At 43.1% G+C, this 21,553-nt stretch overlaps 1 protein-coding gene across 2 annotated transcripts in view; it reads left to right on the top strand.

Moving 5' to 3' along the window:
* UXS1 (UDP-glucuronate decarboxylase 1) overlaps window positions 1-21,553 on the top strand; it is a 1,006,428-nt gene that overhangs the window by 522,649 nt on the left and 462,226 nt on the right. For both annotated transcript variants that reach the window (XM_044072750.1, XM_044072749.1), the window contains exon 9: window positions 15,360-15,481. In XM_044072750.1, coding sequence (XP_043928685.1) covers window positions 15,360-15,481 — 122 coding nt within the window. The remainder of the gene's footprint in view (window positions 1-15,359; window positions 15,482-21,553) is intronic.

Below are 21,553 nucleotides of genomic sequence, written 5' to 3'. Positions count from 1 at the left end.
TTTTGGCCATATCTTAAGGCAATGGTATTTACTTTTTACTGGAGGTGGTCCACACCATGTAATTGCTTCCTATTTTGGGGGCTCCTGACATCTGGGGCAAGAACAAAATGATGTAATGGCGTCGGCTGCATGTTTTATACCCCTGACAATCTGACGTCATGGAAGAAGTGACAGCATCCGACGCAGAAATCCCAAGACTCTAGTATTCGGGCCGACTGAGGGCTACCTGCAGGCAGATAACCCAAGTGTGATGACTACAACAGTGAATACACTCAAACATCTACATCTATGGTATAAGTGTACAAAACTCAACTTTTTTTTTTTCTTGTAGCTCAAACTGTGAAGTTAACGCTTATTGTCATTTTGATACTGAGGGTATAATGCAAAAAAGCCATTTTATACCTCCGTTTAATAATGCCATAATACAGCATTTCTCTGCTTTGTTGAATTATAGTGTGGAATGGTATTGTTATAATTTTAACAAGAACAAGGATGATGTACACTATAATTTAAAAATAGTGAATGACAGAGATTACAGTGTTTGTGTTTATGGAGGGATTTTGTTTTTTAAACCAGCAGACAAAGGCAATAAATTGGTGGTCATGCATTCTATCCAGTATCTCAAAATGTGTTACCAACATTTGAATGATCACAATGTATACCGAGTGGTGAGTTTTAATGAATATAAAATAGCAGCGGAAAACTGTAAGGAATTGTTGAATTTAGGTTGGAAGTTAAATTATTTCTCTTATGATGTTAAATACATGTTTAATAGTGATGATTGTACAATGGCTCATTTTTTCTGTTTGCCCAAAATCCATAAGAGTTTGCGGGACCCACTGGGTGGTCTGAATGTTTTGGCCCGTAATTATTTTACTTATAATTTATTTATTTATATATATATTTTTTAACGTAGATATTTATTACCAGAGGTGGTTATATTGACGTCTTAAAATCAAAAATATCCTGAATATATGAACAGAATAAGAGATGTAATTTGGACAAAAGATATACATTTTAATGTAGTCAGTTCTTTTATTAAAAAATCGTGTTCAAGTGTATCCAAGGACTACAAAGCAAACAAGTCGATTTAGCGCTTTCATTCATGATTTATTGCGTGCACTTAGAAGTTCACGCAATAAATCAGTGAATGAAAGCGCTAAATCGACTTGTTTGCTTTGTAGTCCTTGGATACACTTGAACACGATTTTTTAAGTTTGGAGCCCGTTTTTTGCAGTGTTTGCAGTTCTTATATTAGTCATGTTTTTGGCATGGAAGCTTTGCATAATTTTTTAGGGCATAGTCCCAAGGCATATTATGTTATTGAGTTAATTTATTTTTGTCTCAGTAATACATTTTTTTAAATTTAATGGACAGCTTTTTAAACAGTTACAGGGTACGGCCATGGGGGGGGGGGGGGTGCCTTTTGTCACCATCTATGCCAATATATTTATGGGTTACTTTGAAGGTTATGTTTATAGGAATGTTTTTTTTTTTTTTTTTTTTTTAGGAAATGTGTTAAAATATTATAGATTTATTGATTATTTGGTTTTTATTTGTAAAGGGGCTCGAAATTTGGTATCACAATTTAAACAGGAGTTAATGAGGATAGATTTCATTTGTAATTTGATGGGTTACAGTTGGGAAAACAAGTGGCTTTAGATGTTGAGATGGAGGGCATCATAAATTCTGGTATTAAAACAAAGGTTTATAGAAAGTTCTTACATGGACATAGATGTTCATCGTGCATACAGCTGCAGTCATTACAGATGGGTTATCCTGCCGTCAGGCGGGTCCTCGGTCGGCCGAATTCCAAAGTCTAGGTCTGGCGTTGGTTGTCATCGCTTCTTCCCTGACGTCAGTGCGGCAGGGGTACAAAAGAGGCAGCCGACGCCATTTTCTCCAGTCTTTCTTGCCGCACGGTGCCCGAAGCAGAAGCAGTTCGCAAGTGCCGGTCGGCCAGCTCCTGAGATTTACGAAAGTATTTCAGCCGAAGTCTTCTTGAAAGCTAAGTACCCCGTTGGGGAAACTTTTCTTGCCTCAGACCGATGTCAGACAAAGTTAATAATTGCATTTCATGTGGGAAGCAAATACCGCATAAGGATTTCCACTCTTTCTGTATACCTTGCTTAGGCCCAGACCACGACGTTTCGGCCTGCCGTTTCTGTGCTAGATTCAACAAGCGCACTATTAAGCGCCGGGCGGAGTTCGCCCTTCATTATTTTGGCAAAAAATTTAATTATATCATGTCGTCGGATACTCCGACTCCAGTTTTGAGCAAAAGACGCAAAGATAAGGACCGACATTCGAGGTCCGCACCGACTACTGAGACCACGCTTAGGCCGACTACCGGTTCTTCGGTTCTCAGCGAGGTGCCTACCTCTGACTACCGATGACACTTCATTACCGGTGACTACAGTACCCGAGGTCGCAGGCTCCTCGGACCCCATTCCTCCTGCAGATACCGACGCCACTCTTGGCGGGGAAACTCAGAATTTAGACAGGCCTGCCATTTCTCAAGGTGTCTTCAGGCCTTCCTCCTTCTCTATTAAAGATTTCACTAAATCTAAAGCAGCCATGAAATCCAAAAAACAGGGTCCTCAGACCTCCTCTCAAGGCCCCATGCCTAAAAAGCAGATGCTTAAAATGGCTGAGGATCTGATTACTCTTATCAGGGGTTCCCAACCCCCCTCGGACAAAAGACCCAGACTAGAGGAAGACTACCCTTCCTCAGATCAAGCTTCTGTTACCTCAGAACACTCTGAGGACCAGGATTACGCCTATTCACCCTTTGAAGACTCTGATGCTGAGGAGTCTATTCCCTTGGTCCCCCCCCCCAGAGGACTACTCTTTTGGGGAAACCCTGCATACATTGAGGGAACACTTTCACTGGGAAGGTCAAGATTACTCAGATTCCAAGAAAAGGCTAAGGGAATTTATTTTGCTCCACCAGCATAGGCCTCTGGCTATCCCTCCTGTTTTAGATATATTGGATGATGTGTACACAGAAGCCAGCCTTAATCCAGATTCTTTACCTCCAGCTCCTGTTAAACCAGACCGGTATTACCGGGTTCCTGATTCTCACCAGTTCCTATATAAAAGCCATACTGCTGACCCAGAAACTATTTCACAGGGTCCCAAGGGAATTAAGGCCTCTACTGCTAAAAACCCATTACCTTCAGAGAGGGATTCCAGAGCTTTAGAAAGGTGGGGGGAAAAGGTGTACACCTCGGCCACTTTAACTATGAGAGCATTAAACTGTCAATTCCACATGCTAAAGTATCAACAGTTTTTGTTATCTCAGTTGAAAAGCAAAATGGCACAACCAGAACAACCAGATTTAAAAGAGTTGCAGGATTTGTTGCATGGTGCAGAGCAAGTGGGTAAACATACCTTGCAGTGTGGTTTTGATGCTTTAGAGGCCTCATGTAGAGCTGCTTTTACGGGGTCTGTTATACGTAGGCATGCTTGGCTCAAAGAGCAAACCTTACCAGATCATGTCAAGGCTAAATTATTAGATGCACCTCTTCAAAAAGCTGTATTGTTTGGTGTTAAAGTTGAGGAGGTACTAAAGAAAATGGAGGAAAAAGCTAAATCAATGCAAACAGTAAAGGATTTCCTGCAGGTACAACCTCCACATTTCAGCAGAAACTGACCTTCAAAAAATTGGTCCTTTCCAGCCACGGACAGACCTCAAAGGGGCAGATACAGACGCCCTAGGGGTAGAGGGCAACCTCAAGGATCTTTCAGAGCCAGACAGTGGCAAGCACCGACCCCAAGAGGTGGAGAAGGTAGATCACAGTCATTTAGAAAACAGACACAATCACTTTGCCGCACTGACGTCAGGGAAGAAGCGACGACAACCGACGCCGGACCTAGACTTTGGAATTCGGCCGACCGAGGACCCGCCTGACGGCAGGATAACCCATCTGTAATGACTGCAGCTGTATGAGCACTTGAACATCTACATTTATGTTAGGTACAAAACTGTACTTTGTCACCCCCCCCACACACACACACACACACACACACACACACATTACAGGCTGTGCCTTATGGGGAGTTTGTGATACTTAGAGACTTTCATGATGACAGTAAGTTTAAGAAGGATTTACAGAAAACTATTAGTATGTTTAGCAGAAGGTTATGAAGATGGGATATTCTCAGCTAGTATGAATAGATTGTGGGGTATAATGGTGGACATTTCTTGATAAAAGAAAATGTGGATAAGGAACCAGTATTTTTGTCACCAGATGCACTGTATTTTCAAAGGAATTGATTAAATTGATGAGTTATTATTGGAATTGTTTTGTAAGTCATAAGGATTGTTGTAATATTTTAGAAAATAAGCCACATATTTCATATAAACGTGGCAGAAGTATTGGTGACATTTTAGTCCATGGGAAGTTTGTTGGACTTGCAGACAGTATAAGCAGGGAGGTGGTTTACACAGAGACAAGTCCTTGTGGGAAATGTTTTTGTTGTAATTTTGTAGTTAGTAGTTTCCCAAAAATCAATGGCAGAAGCTTTCAGATTCAGGGTAATTTTGAGTGTGATCGTCTGGGGGTTATTTATGCATAGAGGTGCCCATGTGGGAAGTTTTATATTGGGGAAAGTAAAAGCTCTTTCTCTACGAGAATTAAAGAGCATGTTAGGGATATAAAAATGCAAGGTAGAGAGTAAATTTGCCATGCATTTCAAAATTTGTAATAATAGTAGTGCACAGGGGTTACTGGCAATAGTTTTGGATCAAAATTTTAATGAGCTATTTAATAAAATCAATATCAAAAATAAAATGCTTTGTAAAGAATCAATTTTTATTTTAAAGTTTGATATGTTGTCCCATAAAGGATTGAATTTGGAGTGTAATTGGCAATGATTAATTTGTCTAATTAATTGTTAATTAAATGGAGTGCTACATAAGGAATGTGTTTTGATGAGGTTTTATACTCTGTAAAAGTTATTGTAGCCGAGGCACTGGAGAATATATTTTGTTTTATTTAAAAAAAAGTTGTTTTTGGAGTCCTGACCATTTGTAATTGCTGCTGTATTATAGAGAATAATGTTTATATGACATGGGATCACCCATTACCAGTAGTTCCAAGTAATAGATGCAAGAAAACCAGATGTAGTAGTCCCTGAAAAGAAGACAAAAGTAGCATTGATCATTGAAATTACTACACCCATCGATTCATGTCTTACGTACAGAGAGAGACGGTTAGAAAATACCAGGATTTGCAGGCAGAAAAACTAGCATTGTGTAAGAAGGATACCCATATAGTTGCAATAGTAGTAGGAGCAATGGGTCTCATAAGGAATTTACAGTTTATTTAGATGTGCTCCTGATAAATGTAACTCCATATGAATTGCAGAAGGAGTCAGTTCTGTGCACAGTTTGAAGAGCACTTTTGGCTAACATCTAAGATTGAACAAATACTAATTACATTAACACTTTCACTTAGGAATATGGTCCATTCCCATCATGCTATTAGAAACCCAAAAGACTTGGCGAAATTAAGTCAAGCTACTATATGATCCCATACAAAATACCTGTTGTGACATCCCCCCTCTGGGCCAATAATCAAGGAGCCTGAATCCTCACCACTGACACCGGTGAGGGACGTTCACTTGGAACAAAGATAGATGCACACAGTATTTCCAGATGCAGATCTCTGCATCAAGCACAATTGGCCTTAAGAACACACAGGGAACACACTCAGTCCGGGTTCTGGATTTCCTTTTCTTTTTTTCCAGGCCCCCCAGTAAGACTCCCCACTGGCACAGCTGTAGGGTTGAGTCCTCAGCCGAGTGTCCCAAGCCAAGTCCTCCAACACCCTTGCTATGAAACCAGTGCTCTTGTGTCCCTGCTCCAAGTAGCTGATATACACACTGTTTAAGATTTGATTTGCTTATACATACACTAACATACACACACACACCTCGGAAAGGCTGACACAGATTTATTCGCTCTGCTACCCTTTGCCCAAACTATAAGGTAATTACTGCCACCAGATGCGCCAAACCAGCTACTCTAAGGCTCTTGCAAGGGTACCCAATCATACTGAGTGAAATTAATATTAATACAAATGGTAGTGTTTGAAAATGCGGCAAGGCTTGCAGAAGTGTTCAGTGTCACCAAATAAATTTAAGTACTCTCAAAGATTACAATATTTTCTGAAGGACCAGACACAATGCGAAGGTTAAATATATTTAATAATAAATAATAAAAGAACATGAAAATACTAAATATCTATTTATAGTAAACAGCAGAGTCTCAATCACAGGAAATATTAAAATAACAAAGATGAACAGATTCACACATATACAGAAAAACAGTACTTGACTAATCTCACTATACTTTCCTAACTGATCTAAAGAATTGCTGTGCCCTGGTTACGTACTAAAACAAGGCAAGATGAAGTAGGTGAGTGATGTTCTTCATGTTTCACTGTTGCAGTCATCACATTTGGGTTATGCCTGCCAGGGTAGCCCACGGCAGGCCCGAATACCAGAGACTTAGCATTTCTGTGTCAGTTGCTGTCGCTTGAGGAATGACATCAGGTCATCAGTAGTATAAAGTAAGGCAGCCGACACCATTACATCAGTCTTTCTTGCCATGGAGCCTAAAGCAGTTTGCACAAGTGCTGGTTGGCCGCTACCTGAGTTTTCGTCTACCGCTTACAGTCCTCGAATACCGATATGGCTTCGGTAAGCCATACGACAGCAGATCTTCCGAAAAAACGTAAAGATAAAGACAGAGACAGACACAGGTCCAAACCTACCGACGATGCTTCCGTTAAGCTAGTTGTCAGTTTTCCGGTACTAAGTGAGGTGCTTTCACAGCCCCTGATGCCCGCTTCTGTTGATTCACAGGCCGCTACCGAGACCCTTTCGGAGTCTGGTCTGCCGCAAAACTCTTCTTCGACTAAGGATCCTATGGTCGTCTCTACCTTGGATGGGTCCGGAGCCACTGAGCAGGCATCAGCTTCCGAGTAAGTCCTTCGCACTACCAAATCTCGACACAAACCGACGTCTTCTTTCGCGACTACCGTTCTTTCAAAAACAACCTAGTTTCTTAGGCCCAGGGTACGAACCACACCCAAGAAACTGACGACCCACAGTCGGGCGCCTGCTACCTTGCCTCAGTCTCAAATGCTTAAAATGGCAGAAGATCTTAACATGCTGATCAGGGGAAGCCAAGCTGGCCCCTCCAAAAGGAAAAGAGATCTGTCCCCTGTAGTTTTGTCTGAACAAGAGTCAGATGAATCTGATGCATCTGAATATGAAGACATGCGACTCCTTTCTACTTATGAGGATTCTGATGCAGAGGATTCCATTCCTTCAGCCTCTCCCCCCAGCGGATTTTTCCTTTGGGGAAACCCTGCATACTTTAAGGGAGCATTTCCAGTGGGAGAGTCAGGACTACCCTCAGTCTAAAAAGACTCAGGGAATTCCTAGATCTTCCACAACACAGACCCTTGGCCATGCCCTCAGTCCTGGATGTTGTGGAGGATGTTTTCCTCAAAACCAGCTTGACTCCTGATGCCCTTCCTCCAGCTCCCAGAAAACCAGACAGGTACTACAGAGTCCTTGACTCGCACAAATATCTTTTTAGAAATCTTACAGCTGACCCTGAGGTCATTTATCAAGGGCCAAAAGGGATTAAAGCAACCTCTGCTAAGAATCCCACCCCCCTCAGACAGGGATTCCCGAGCATTGGACAGATGGGGTAAAAAGGTATACACCTTACCTACTCTTGCTATCAGGGCACTAAATTGTCAGTTCCATATGCTGAAATTTCCGCAACATACTTTGGAACTCCTTAAACAAAAATTGTCTTCCTTTCCTGCTTGGGCAGAACCTAAAGATTTACAAGAGTTAATGCATTCTGCAAGTCAAGTAACTAAACGCACCTTGCTCTGTGGTTTTGATGCCCTAGAAGCTTCTTGCAGGGCAGCAGTCACTGGATCTGTCATTAGAATGCATGCATGGCTTAAGGAACAGCCCCTGCCAGACCATGTCAAATCTGTTGAATGCCCCCTTGCACAAAGATAACTTATTTGACACTAAGGCAGAAGAGGTCTTAAAAAGATGGGAGAAAAAGCAAAATCTATGCAAACAGTTAAGGATTTCTTGCAGGTCCAGCCCCCTAGGTTCAGCAGGCATTGTCCCTCCAAGCACTGGTCCTTTCCTGTTCCCAGTAAACCGGCCCAGCCTAAACCCCGTGGAAACAGACCCCCAGACAGCAGCCACAGGGAATGCAGAGATCTAAGCAGTGGACTACCTCCACTTCAAAACCAGGGAGTTCTAGCCACCCCCTTATGATAAGAACTCACAATGAATCACCTCCTCACCCCCTCCCTCTGCCCACCTTCACTTACCCGTAGGAGGAAAACTCTCCTTTCACTCACATTGTGTCTCAGGGATACAAATTTTCCTTCCACACCCTTCCAACTCCAAAAGGGTTCCCAGATCTACCACCAAGTCAGTGGGCAGAAGCTCAAAAGCAAATCCTTTCCCTGCTCTCTATGAGGGCAGTAGAGCATGTTCCTGCAGAACAGATAGGCCAAGGTTTATACTCCAGACTATTTCTGGTACCCAGAAAAGAGGGCACATGGCGCCCCATCCTCGATCTATCCATTCTAAACACCTTCCTGGCGATCCCAAAATTCAAAATGCTCACCCTCCAGCAGCTGCTACCCATCCTCTCCAAGGAAGTTTGGCTAGCCACCCTAGATCTAAAAGAGGCCTATCTCCACATTCCTGTCAGGAAATCATGCAGGAAATATCTCTGCTTCAGAGCAGGATCTCAACACTTTCAGTTCTCTGCACTTCCCTTTGGCTTATCTACTGCTCACAGAGTTTTCACAAAACTTCTGGCTCTGGGCATTGCATTTTGCAGACAAAGAAATATTCAGATTTACCCATACTTAGACAACTGCCTTATTCAGGCAGAGACAGCCAGGAAAAGCTGCTCAAGCACTGGCCTTTGTAAAGACCCTCCTAACCTCTCTAGGGTACACAATCAATGAAAAATAATACAAGCAGGTGCCTACCCAAAGGATTATCTTCCTGGGAGCAAGTCTGGACACAGCATCCCAGATGGCATACCTTACACAAGAGAAACTAATTTTCCTGACAACCTACTTCTCTCAACTAACCACAAGGCCCCAGCTAACTGCAAGGAAGATCTTGCAAGCTCTGGGGTTCATGGCATCCTGCATACTACTCATTTCATGTGCCAGACTGCATGTGAGGAAACTTCAATGGTACCTAAAGAGCCTTTGGTGTCAACACTTTCAAGACCTGGAAACTCTTCTACCTATAATTCCTTGCCTCAGAAAAGATTTTCTTTGGTGGGCAAACAGCATGCTTTCTCAACAAGGGAGTGCCATTCTCCCCAGCCCCCACCGCCCAGACCCTCACCACGGACGCATCAGACTATGCTTGGGGTGCACACCTGGATGGCAGGTGCATACAGGGCCAATGGAGCCCACAGCAAATCCCTCTGCACATCAGTCAAAAAGAGATGATGGCTGTGCAGCAGGCCTTGATAGCTTTCAAGCCCCTTTTCTCTCCAGGGACTCTCCTGATCAAAACAGACAACACCACTTGGCTGTGGTACATCAACAACCAGGAAGGGACTCACTCCTACCCTGTATGCAGGTTGGCCATGACCCTTTGGCACACAGCCTCTGCCATGCAACTCCACCTGTTAGCACAATTCCTACCAGGCTCTCTCAATTCTCTGGCAGACCAGTTAAGCAGAAATCTTCTGGACCCACACTAGTGGCAACTCAACAGAAATACCTTCACCCTAATAACTCAGAAATGGGGAACTCTGAAGGTCTCCCACACCAACCATCAGCTCAGAACATTCTGCACCAGGGAGCATCACTGCATGCCTTGGAAAGTGGATGCCCTGTCCTTCCCCTGGGTCAGTCTATCAATCTATGCCTTTCCTCCCCTACCTCTCATCCCCAAGGTACTGATCAAAATAAGGTAGGAAAAACCAAGGACCATTCTTATAGCTCCAGATTGGCCCCGGCAAAACTGGTACCCCTTGCTGTGTAGCCTCTTCCCGCTGCCTCCATGGCATCTTCCTCAGATTCCAAACCCCTTGACCCAGAGGGAAGGGGAATTCGTGCATTTCTAATTGCAGACACTTGGTTTGACAGTTTGGCTTCTTCCCTAACCCCAGACCAATCTGCCAACCTCGGTAAACAGGTTCTGGATGTTATCCGTGAGGCCAGATGCCCTAGCACCAGAAGGTCTTATGCTGCTACATGGAAAAGGTTCTGCACCTGGATCCAGGCTAAGGGTGACAATACAGCACAGCCCTCCCTCCCTTTCATCCTGGAATACTTAGTTGACCTACTACATAGTGGCCTCTCATTCTCCTCTATAAAAAATCATGCCTCTGCTATTTCTGCTCACTGATTCAACAGTTCCTAAGAGGGGCTAGCAATTTGAAGGCCATCCAGAAGGGCACCAACACCAGCTTGGGACCTTAACTTTGTACTGGAAAAGCTCACCTTACCCCCTTTTGAACCAGCTTCTTCTGCAGATCTAAAATTTCTCTCTTGGAAGACAACATTTCTTCTGGCCATCACTTCAGCCAGAAGAGTCTCTGAGCTGCAAGCACTCATGGCTGTGGAACCCTTCATCATCTTCCATGCAGACAGGGTGTCCCTCAGAACTAACCCATCCTTCATGCCCAAGGTGTTGTCCAGGGTGGCTCTCAACCAATCCAGTCATTTGCCCACCTTTTTTCCTAACCCCCAGAACAAGGGGGGAAAGGATTCTTCACTCTCTAGATGTGCACAGACCACTCAGATTCTATCTAGACAGGACTAAATCCTTCAGAAAGTCTAATCAATTGCTGGTCAGCTTTGCTACAGGGTCAGAAGGCAAAGCCATCTCCAAACAAACCATTTCCAAATGGATAGCACACTGCATCCATTTCTGCTACAGACAGCATGGAAAGCCTCCCCCAAGGGGGTCAGGACACACACTCCACCAGAGCAGCCTCCACCTCTGCAGCTTTCCTCAGAGGAGTCCCCACCAGGGACATCCTGGGGGCTGTCACCTGGACATCTGTTCACACTTTTACCAAGCATTACCACCTACCTCTCTTCTCCAAATCCAGGGCAGGGTTTAACTCTGCAGTCTTGCAGGGCATCCTAGCCAGCCCCTAGTTTCCTTGACTGCCTCCACCCATTTCCTCAGCTTTGGGAATCAACCCAAATGTGATGACTGCAACATTGAAACACGAAGAACATAGTACAGTTGTGTACACTTACCATAAATGTAGATGTTAGAGTGCATTCACTGAGTCACTGTTGCAGTCCTGGTTTCCCTCCCTCCATCCCCCTTTCTTCTCTTTGTCCTTTCATTACCTTTATTCTTTATTATTTTCCTTTCCTTACAAGGGATATATTGGTATTTGTTTTCTACTGATGGAGTTCTTCCACCAGAGATTGGCCTCCTACTTGGGGGCTCCTGATAGGTTAGGGCAAGACAAACTGATATAATGGCGTCTGCTACCTTACTTTATACTACTGACGACCTGGCGTCAGTCTTCAAGCGACAGCAACCAATGCAGAAATACTAAGTCTCTGGCATTCGGGCCGGCTGAGGGGTACCCTGGCAAGGATAACCCAAATGTGATGACTGCAACAGTGAATACACTCGAACATCTACATTTATGGTAAGTGTACACAACTGTACTATTCTTCTATGTTTGTTACAGACTGCCGTGAGACCTCAGTCTCATCTAGTATCGAACATCATTTTAGTGCTGGATTACAAAATGACAACACATGTCTGGTCATCTGACTTTTGGTTTCTATACTACCCCCCCCTTTACTAGAGGCTGCCAGGATTTAATCCAGATATGTTACCTTACACACCTAGAGCTTTGCTAAGATATGTTGCAGCTTCTGGAAGTCATAAAACAATTTCAAATTTCCACCCTTCAGGAGTAGCAATTAGCTCACCCCCAAGGACAATACAAAAGGCTTCCTAGTACAGACTTTTTGTCTCTGGCTGCATTGAGATCTGTGAGATATAACCTTTATGGCCTAAATTAAGTAATTTATTTATTTATTCATTTTTATTTTATTTTACATTTGTTAACCGGGAAAGTCAGACTGGATACAGGTCCATTTTCAGTGGAAGCCCGGGGGGAAAAGCTCCAAATGTACAAAAACAAGTGTAAATACAGTGAAATTATTACAGTGAGTTATCACAAAACTGAGTTTTGTTTAAGGATATGTACACACAGGTACATGTTTTTCTCACATACAGCAAAGGTTGGAAGCAAGTAGCTGCGAAAGAAATAGTTAAAGATTTCATCTGAAAAAGGAAAACACATATATTAAGATAGTTATCATACATGATGTAGTATTAATTTCAGGATATTTTTCTCAACGTTAGGGCTGAGCTTAAGTTCTTCTCTTCAGTATCCTCTGTTACAATATTACTTTCAACAGTTATAATACAGTCCGGCATACAGGGTATTCCTTTTTTCTGTCCATCAGGACCCACTATTGGTACTTTTTTTTTTTTTTTTTTTTTTTTTAACACAAGCAGCTTTACAAATACATTTTCAACACAAGCACCTGTACAAATCAGTTTGATATACAAATGACATGTAATTCTTTATATAACTTCAACAAGCTGTGTTGGCATATGTTACACATCCACTACCGTACTTCTCCTGGCATAACTGGCTGGTACCTCACATCGTCACACCTGTCAGTAGGACAAGTCTTTGTTGTCTCAATGACAGTGCTAGATCTTCTAACTTTTGAATCAAAGTTAGCAAATCATTATTACGAAATCTCTGACTGCAAAAGTTATTTGTAGAACAGCTGCAGTGCCCATGCTGTCTGCTGGCTGCCTTATGTCTTGCTGTACCACATTTTATCCAAAATGTTCCACCTCAGAATTTATGCAAGCTACAGCTATTGAAGATTCAGAATTGTCATTTACTTGAAACATTTTTTCAGGCAATTGCTCAACCTTGGCCATAGAACTTTTCTTTCTTCACTTATCTTAGTGTTGCTTCTCAACACCTGCCACTACACTTCTCCACCCAGCCACCCTTGCTCCAGAGACATGATGAAGTGCAAAGCATTAAATAATTTCCTGGGTGCCTTGGCTAAATTATCTCTAGCAAAAACCACCTCTTGTCTCCCCTGAAAGTAAGTCTAGTGGGACTAACATGGAATATCAATGCCTCCTCCCACTTCTAATAGATTTGAATGTGTGACAGGTGCTGAACCGAAGTAATGGAGTACCATCACTGCACTGGAACCATTTTTTTCCTATGTAAATATGTATGCTTTCAAGGATAAGGAAGGCATCAGATTTGAATATCTTATTGTTTAAGCTTCTGTCATGGAGCCCTGATGCAGTTTACTGGGTTGTTCAAGGTAATAGTGCAAAAAGATAAGGCAGACATATGCTGTGTAAAATTCAATTAAAGAATTTTCTACTGTGGTCTGCTGTTCCTTCTCATTTGTGGTATTGTTTGTATATGCTGTGTAAAACACTGCTCTTCTTATTATGAAAGTCTGGAACAAGAGAAAAGCATTTGAACTGAAAGGGATAAAAATTAGTAAAACAGTGAAGATTTTGTAGGATTGTTCCAAAGTTTATGCTGTGTATACATAAGAAATGTATGGTAATGGAAACATTCTTTGGGGGGGGGGGCAAATTGTCATGCAGTGTGGTAGCCATCTGATGGAAGCTAGGTCGTGTAGCAGCTGCATGAAGGACTAGGGATGTAGTTTTGCCTTCCAAACTGTTTACAGCAATTTAGCTGGACTATGATGTAGGTATAGAAGCGCACAAAGACACACTTACCATTCACCCGCATTGCAGCATCCACTTTAGGGAACACACCGTCTTTGACTCTTTCTCTGATGTAAGATGCAATTCCTGGTTCTTGACCTCACTTCTGGTAGTTAAGAATCAGATCCATTATAATGGGTGAATAATGTGATCACTGTTGTAAAAGAAGACATGTTTTCATTTTGTACTGATCTAAATATGATTCAAAGCTCTGAGAAGAATAGTAGCCAGAATGGTCATACTGTTTTTTTTGCAGGACAGTGTAGGTTGGTAACTGTGAAGGTCAGTTTTTGCAGAGTAAGAGAGCGGAGTTTCTGTCTAAAGAAAGCTATCACATAGCAAAAGCTATCACAAAAGCAAGACCATATGTGTGTTTTAAATAGACCTGTTAAATTTCCCAGATAAGATAGATAATTAAAACCACGCAACTGTGTGCAATGCTCCAGAGTTTAAATTATTCTAAGAATGATAAAGCCTCATCTCTTGTAAAGGAGGATTAGTTGACCCTCTTGCCCCAGGCAGACTCAGAGACTCCCCCTAGAATGGTACTAGTTAATAAGTTATTGTAGCAAGCTATTTGTATGTTTGAATTTAGGCATCTTTCTTGAAGAGGGAAGAGTGCTGCTATGTCATGATGTGAACACATTTAGGAGCTAATCAGTTAAGAAAGCTGGATAAGGCCTCATTGTATGAATCACCCAAGCTGTCATAATAATCCAATAAATCCATGCTATTAAGAGACAACATTGTATATGCATGTAAATTTACAGCAGTTAGATGATGGATGTGAATCATTTGTGAATCAGGAAGTGACAAAGTTTAAAAAAAAAAAAAAGGTAGTCATAGAATGAAACTGGTTGCTCCACTGATACTCGAGGAAGTGCGCAGTCTGGATAATGATAATAGTTATAATTGTTATTTAAAAGAATCTTATCAGGTATGTTTAATAATAATTTAAAAAAGTAGATCAAGTATGTGTCTCTTAATATGGTTAGACGAATAAACCGTAAATGTCCAATAACAAATCTGAATATTAAAATCTCCTAAGAATAACCACAGGGTGCACCACTACCAAATTAATAGGGAGATCAGTAAACGCATGCTAATAAAATGCATTTTGTGCTTAACCCCAGATGTCAAGTAGATATTCAGTAACTTTGCTTTCATTGCACTTTTAAGCAAACAACATTGAGAGTAATTTGAAGTGTCTGTCGCAGCTAAATTCAGCACATCAGGCTCCATTTATTGATACAATGAGAAATAAGTAATGCTACAGGGCTAGCAAGTAAAGTCAAATTTTGCACTACTCCTGTTTCTGACTAATACGGTTTTGGAGTTGCTACTTATTTTGTATTTTACATTTGTTTTGTGCATAGTATTTAAATTATTTTAAAGAGCATTAATATGGTATATGTTTATATTTTCATATCTTGAAAATTCCAGTATGAAGAATTTCATTGTACTCTGCTAGATAATCAGAATTTGTTTTGTAATTCCAGACCCTGAGGTCCATCCACAAAATGAAGATTACTGGGGTCATGTTAACCCTATAGGACCAAGAGCCTGCTACGATGAGGGGAAACGAGTGGCAGAAACCATGTGCTATGCTTATATGAAACAGGTAAGCCATAAAGCATATTTGCTATGTCTTAATTATAAACTTATTGGTCTATTGAGAACTGATATGACAGCATTGTTTCACTGTGTCTAGCCCATAAAAAGATACCATAACTTGAGAAGGTCACACTTGCCTGACTGCAACACAGTCTGCAAAATGCATTTTCCATTAATTCCATTTGTAAGAGGTGCTGGCACCTTATTAACACATTCTCCCTTTAAAACTAGGGAGTGAGTAGTGAAAGAATGAGATTAAATGGAGGTAGTGCAACCCCCCCCCCCCCATAAATGGAATTAACAAAAATACAGTTTGTGTGACTGATCGGAAACATAAATCCCAAAGCATGAGCATTTCATTCTAAAAGTTACCCAACTGACATGACTATCATGTTCTTAAAACAGTTTATATGAGTAGGGGAAGAGGTATTGTAAAATTGAATGGATTTGTGTTTGCAGACTTACATGCTCAGCGTTGATGCCACTTTGTTATAATTGCGTGTCATGCTTAAGTAGATTATGTAATGCTACACATAGCTGTTGGAAATAATTGAACATTAATGTAAAATGTCTAATGTTGTCCTATCTCGCTGTAATTCTTGCTGGTTGAGTTCGGAACCGAACATTGGTTCCGACTTGGCCTAATGCAAAAGCTCTTGAGCTTCCACTGGCTCGACGCTAACCCCTATTCCATGATGCTTAGGGTAGAATACCCAGATCTCGTTTGCTGCTCAAGCGATTGAGGTGTCTTCTGGCTGGCTCGTTGGCTAAGTAGTTATTTTTTTATATTCCTGTCAATATTTTCTTAATTCCTTATAGGAAATCTCTTTCAGTGCCTTTTCTGTTGTGTGTGTACTGTTTTGTATGGGTTTTTTGGTTAGTTAGTGAGAGTTTCCTCATCTGTTTGTTAGGCCTACTGTTTTCCACAAGTTCGTTTTTCTACAGATCTTTCCCTGTTGTTGTGAACCCATTTAAGTTAGAGGGTTCGTAACGACCCGTTTAACTTAGAGGGTCACTCCCCTATCCCCGAGGTTAATATTTAGATATACATAATTACATGTGTGGTGTGTTCTTGTAGTTAGTAGACTGGCTGTTGTTGGTTTAACCTGTAAACACATTTCATAGCAGTTGTTGGTTAAAGCCATTTTTTGCAGTGTTTTTGTGTTACGTTTGGCTTCTAGTTTTGGACAAGCTGTTGTCATAGTTGTTATCGGTAGCGCCCTTTTTTGGTCTTAGGCATGTTTAATAAGCAGAAAAAACCTAGGCAGTTGGGGTTCAAAAAATGTCATCGTTGTAGTCAAAAGATGTCGATTATGGATGGGAACACTAGTTGTGTTTATTGTCTTGGTGCCATCCATTTGCAAGATCTGTGTACCTTTTGTCATGGATTCAGTAGCAGGGTGCTGCAAGAGTGTAAAAATAAGCTTATTGTCAGGGGCTTATTGAAGGTTCCCTTCTCAGAAACTTTAGAGGGATCCCAGTGCTCCAAATCTTTATCTCCCTCTTCTTCAAAATCTGACAAAGTGGCTAAAAGACCTGCTGTCTCAGCTCTGACTTCAGAGCCACCTAAAAAAGTGGTAGCTTTGGACCCAAGGGCTCTTGGCTCCTGGCTCCTACACATCTAAATCTATGTCTTTGGCTCCATCTGCTTCCACAGAGCCAACAGAGTTGCTAACTAGGAGACAGTCTCAGATCTTGGAGCCGTTTACTCCTAGTTTGAGATCACCCATTTTGGAAAGGGCAAGATCTCCTTTGTTATCCTCCCGTTCCTCCAGGAGCTTATCTGACGATGACATGGAGCAGGTGATGAAGAGACTGCTTCGAACACCAGCGCTGGCAAAAATGTTGTCGCCTCCGATCCCTAAGGAATCGGAACCGTCCAAGGCATCATCCCCATCCTTGATTCCTCCTCCGACCAGACCTGTGGTTTCGAAGCCAGAGATCTTTTGTCCTATAGTAGTGGAGGCATCGGAACTGAGACCTCCATTAGGTTCATTGGTTCCGATATCTGCTCTGACTTCCTTGATTCCATCGGATGTCGAGGAGTCTAGGAGCTGACGTTCACCCGTCTGGTCTGGGGAATGGAGTTGGTGCAAGCAGTTGTCCGATCAGACTGTACCCCTCAGTGACTCGGCAAGGTTGAGCTCGGCTCCTGCATCGGCTTCGGAGCCACCCACTCTGCCTCGGAGTCGGTCTCCTGTCTCTTTAGAACAGAGGACCTCTTCGGAGCGGGGCAGAGAGGCTTTTGAGCTGATGGAGAGAGTACTGTCACACCAGACAATTCCACTCTCTGGCGCAAGTTCTCTTCCCTCCCAGGCGCTAGTGTTAAGTCTCATCATCACCTTCTCCACCCAAGCATAGAGACCTAGAGCCCCAGGAAACCCTGTGGGTGGCATCATCTCTTCTGAAACTTCACCAGAGTACCCCTCTGAAGAAGCCCTTCGAAAGAGATTGTGCAAGAGGAAGCACATAGACTACCCTGAATCTGTCACCTCAGATACCGTTCTGGATGATTCGGAAGGGTCCCCACGGTCCCACACTGAGGATGTCTCCTTTGCTCTCATCCTTGAGATCCTTAAACAGAGGGGTGGCTGGAAGCCCACCAACCTTCGGAGGATGAGTTGGTATACCTGGAGGCTTTTGGGTCTCGCCCTTCCACCTCCTGGGTGTCTCCCCCCCATGATGAACTTATGAATGTAATATCTCGTAAGGCCTGGACTTCTCCAGATACAGTGGAGCCTGTTCTGTGGAGGCCCAATAAATTCATTACAGCGCCTTCAGAAAAGGAATTTTTGACCAAAGGTGTCCCAGTAGATGTGATGGTGGTGGCAGCGGCCACCAAAAAGGAGTTGTCAGAGACCTCCTCATCTGTCCATCCTCCAAGTAAAGCATCACAGACTATGGACAGATATGAAGTGTGCTTTTTCCTCAGCAGCCTTTACCCTGCGGTCGCTGAATTACTTGACCCATTTTACAATACTTCAAAGAGATCTACTAAAAGAGCTGGGAGATGCTCTTCAGGGTACTATACCTTCAGGGATTGCAGATAGTTTCCTCTCGACTCTCCACCCTTAACTCGGTGGTAAACTCCTCCATGCAACTGATTTCATATGCAACTGATGGAGCGAGCAGGACAGCAGCTACAGGAATTTCCTGGAGGAGACATTCCTGGATGCGTTTATGCAGTTTTGCCGAACCCTTCAAGTCTTCCTTCACCAATGCCCCCTTTTATGGTTCATCCCTTTTTGGACCAAAGGTGAAAGAAACTTTGACCAAGTGTGAACAAGAAGGGAAAACCTTGTCTGCCGTGGGAGGCCGTTTTTCCACCCCTTCTAGACCTTATCCCAAAGGCCAGAAAGATGGGAAAATGTGGTTCTGCAAATCCCAAAAAGGTTTTTCCGACACACTTGGTGAAACTTCCCCCAGGGGCAAAGGGGAAAGTAACAATGGAAGACGCAGACCTCGCAGCCGAGGGGGTCCGCAGAATCAGGGCAACAGAGATATGTTCTCTGGCAGGCCCTTCCAGCATTCTTGAAAGGAGGTCCACCTGCTCTTCTCTGGAGGCAGTCTGGGAACGCTTTTCACTGTACCCAAACACGTGGCTGGAAATCACTCAAGACAAATGGGTACAGACAGTCATATCCAGAAGTTATTACATTCCCTTTTCCATCCCCCCTCCCATAAATCAGTCCATTTCAGACATGCCACCCGGTCAGAGGGACAAGGCAACATCAGAGATGCACAAGTTTCTAGAAAAAAACGTCATCCAAGAGGTCCCCACAGACCAAATTGGATCTGGAACTTGCTCAAGGTTCTTTTTAGTTCCAAAAAAGATAGGGGGACTGGAGACCCATTTTGAATCTCAGCAGATTGAACGGGTCTGTAAAAAAGTCAAATTTCCAGATGGTGACACTGCAGTCTATATTTCCTTTTCTCAGAAAGACGATTGGATGTGCTTGATAGATCTCCAGAATGTGTACTACCATATAAAGATGAACAGGCGATCCAGGAGACTACGCTTTTGGGTGGGAGCCAGTCATTACCAATTTTGAGCCCTGCCTTTTGGTCTCACTACAGCTCCCAGAGTGTTCAGCAATTGCATGGTAGTGGTTACGGCTCACTAGGATTCTGTGTGTTTCTATATCTAGATGACTGGATCCTGGCCGCCACCACCAAGCATCTACTACTACAAGCGAGGGACGAAACCTTGCTTCTTTGCTTCAAGCTAGGCATTACAATAAATTTCAAAAAGTCTGCCTTGTCGCCTTCACAGCATATTATTTTCTTAGGCACAGAGTTGGATTCAAAGGAAATGGTAGCAAAACTTACCCCCCCCCCCCCGAGAGAATTCATTCCCTACACCATCAAATCAGGGCCTTGATATCAAGAAGAAAGGTTCAGGCGAGGTCTGTGTTGCAGGTTCTGGGTACCATGGCAACGGCAATTCTTCTAGTTCCTCTAGCACTTCTGCACATAAGGGTCCTCCAATGATTACTCTTTGCCTAATGGTCTATGCAAGATCTACCTTTGTCACATCAGATAATTATTACAGATTAACGCAAGAAGGATCTTCTCTGGTGGCTTCAAACGATCCAGTTGTCCTTGGGCTGCCCATTTGTATTCCCGCAACTGACTGCTGTACTGACCACGGATGCTTCCCAGATCGGGGGGGGGGGCATTATCTGGGAATGACTGTTCAAGGATTATGGTGAGAGCACAAAAAACACTTGCATATCAGTGTCCTAGAGATGAAAGCGGTGCTCGATGCGTTACAAGTATTCCAGGACTCTCTTCCAATAGGAACTATTGCAATTCACACAGACAACATGTCAGTAGTGTGGTATATTTACAACCAGGGAGGAAACTGTATCCCCTATGCCGAGAGGCACAACGGGCATGACAATGGGCTGTCACTTCTCAGCGTTTTCTGATAACAACGCACATCCCAGGCAAATCCAACATGATAGCAGATGAACTCAGCAAAGCGATTCTGTTGCCTCACGAGTAGTCTCTGAAACAAGAAGTTGCGGAACAGAGCTTCTAGAAATGGGGCCAGCCTTGCTGCGACCTTTTTGCCACTTCCATGAACGCCAAATGAAGCAGCTACTTTGCCCTCACCCCCCCCCCCCCCGCGATGCACTCGTACACGATTGGCCCCCGGGACTTCTTTATGTCTTTCCACCCTTCCCCATTAATACCCAAAGTACTTCAGAAAGGCAGCATATTGATCAGCACTGTGCTACTCATTGCACCTTACTGGCCTCGACAAATTTGGATATTCTTCATGTTTCACTGTTGCATTCACCACATGTGGGTTATCTGGCTGCAGGTAGCCCTCAGCCGGCCTGAATACCATAGTCTTGGATTCCTGTGTTGGATGCTGTCTCTTCTTCCATGACATCAAGTCATCAGGGGTATAAAACATGCAGCCGACGCCATTACATCAGTCTTTCTTGCTGTGCGGTGCCCGAAGCAGAAGCAGATCGCAAGTCCCTGTCGGCCGACTCCTGAAATTTTCGTTTTCGAGTTTCAGAACTGAAGTCTTCAAAAAAAGATAAGTACCCCGTTGGGGATCTTTTTTCTTGCTTCAACCAATGTCAGTTAAAGTTAACAATTGTCTTACCTGTGGAAAGCAAATACCTCATAAAGATTTTCATTCGTACTGCATTCCTTGCTTAGGCCCAAACCACAGCGTCCCTCGCTGTCGGTTTTGTGCCTTGTTCAACCCCTGAACTATTCGTCATCGGGCTATCTTTGCAGCAAATTATTTTGGTACTCTGTATCCGTACTCCGAAATGGCTTCGGTAAGCCATCTGACTACCGATCTTCCAAAAAAAACGTAAGGATAAAGACAGAGATAGACCGCATAGGTCCAAAACTGCCGACAACGCTTCCGTTAAGCTAGTCGCCAGTCCACCGGTACTCAGTGAGGCACTTTCGCAGCCTCTGATACCCACTACTTCAGATTCGCAGGCCTCTACTGAGACCCATTCGGAGTCCGGTATGCCGCGAGATGCTTCTTCGACTATAGAACCTGTGGATGTCTCTACCTTGGATGGGTCCGGAGCTGCTGTGCAGA

The sequence above is a fragment of the Protopterus annectens genome, chromosome 5.part0, assembly GCF_019279795.1.
Source record: "Protopterus annectens isolate FY-2018-M chromosome 5.part0, PAN1.0, whole genome shotgun sequence".
In the NCBI taxonomy this organism is placed as follows: Eukaryota; Metazoa; Chordata; order Ceratodontiformes; family Protopteridae; genus Protopterus; species Protopterus annectens.
Note: the sequence above shows the minus strand (reverse complement) of the source record. Positions and strands in the feature narration are given on the sequence as shown.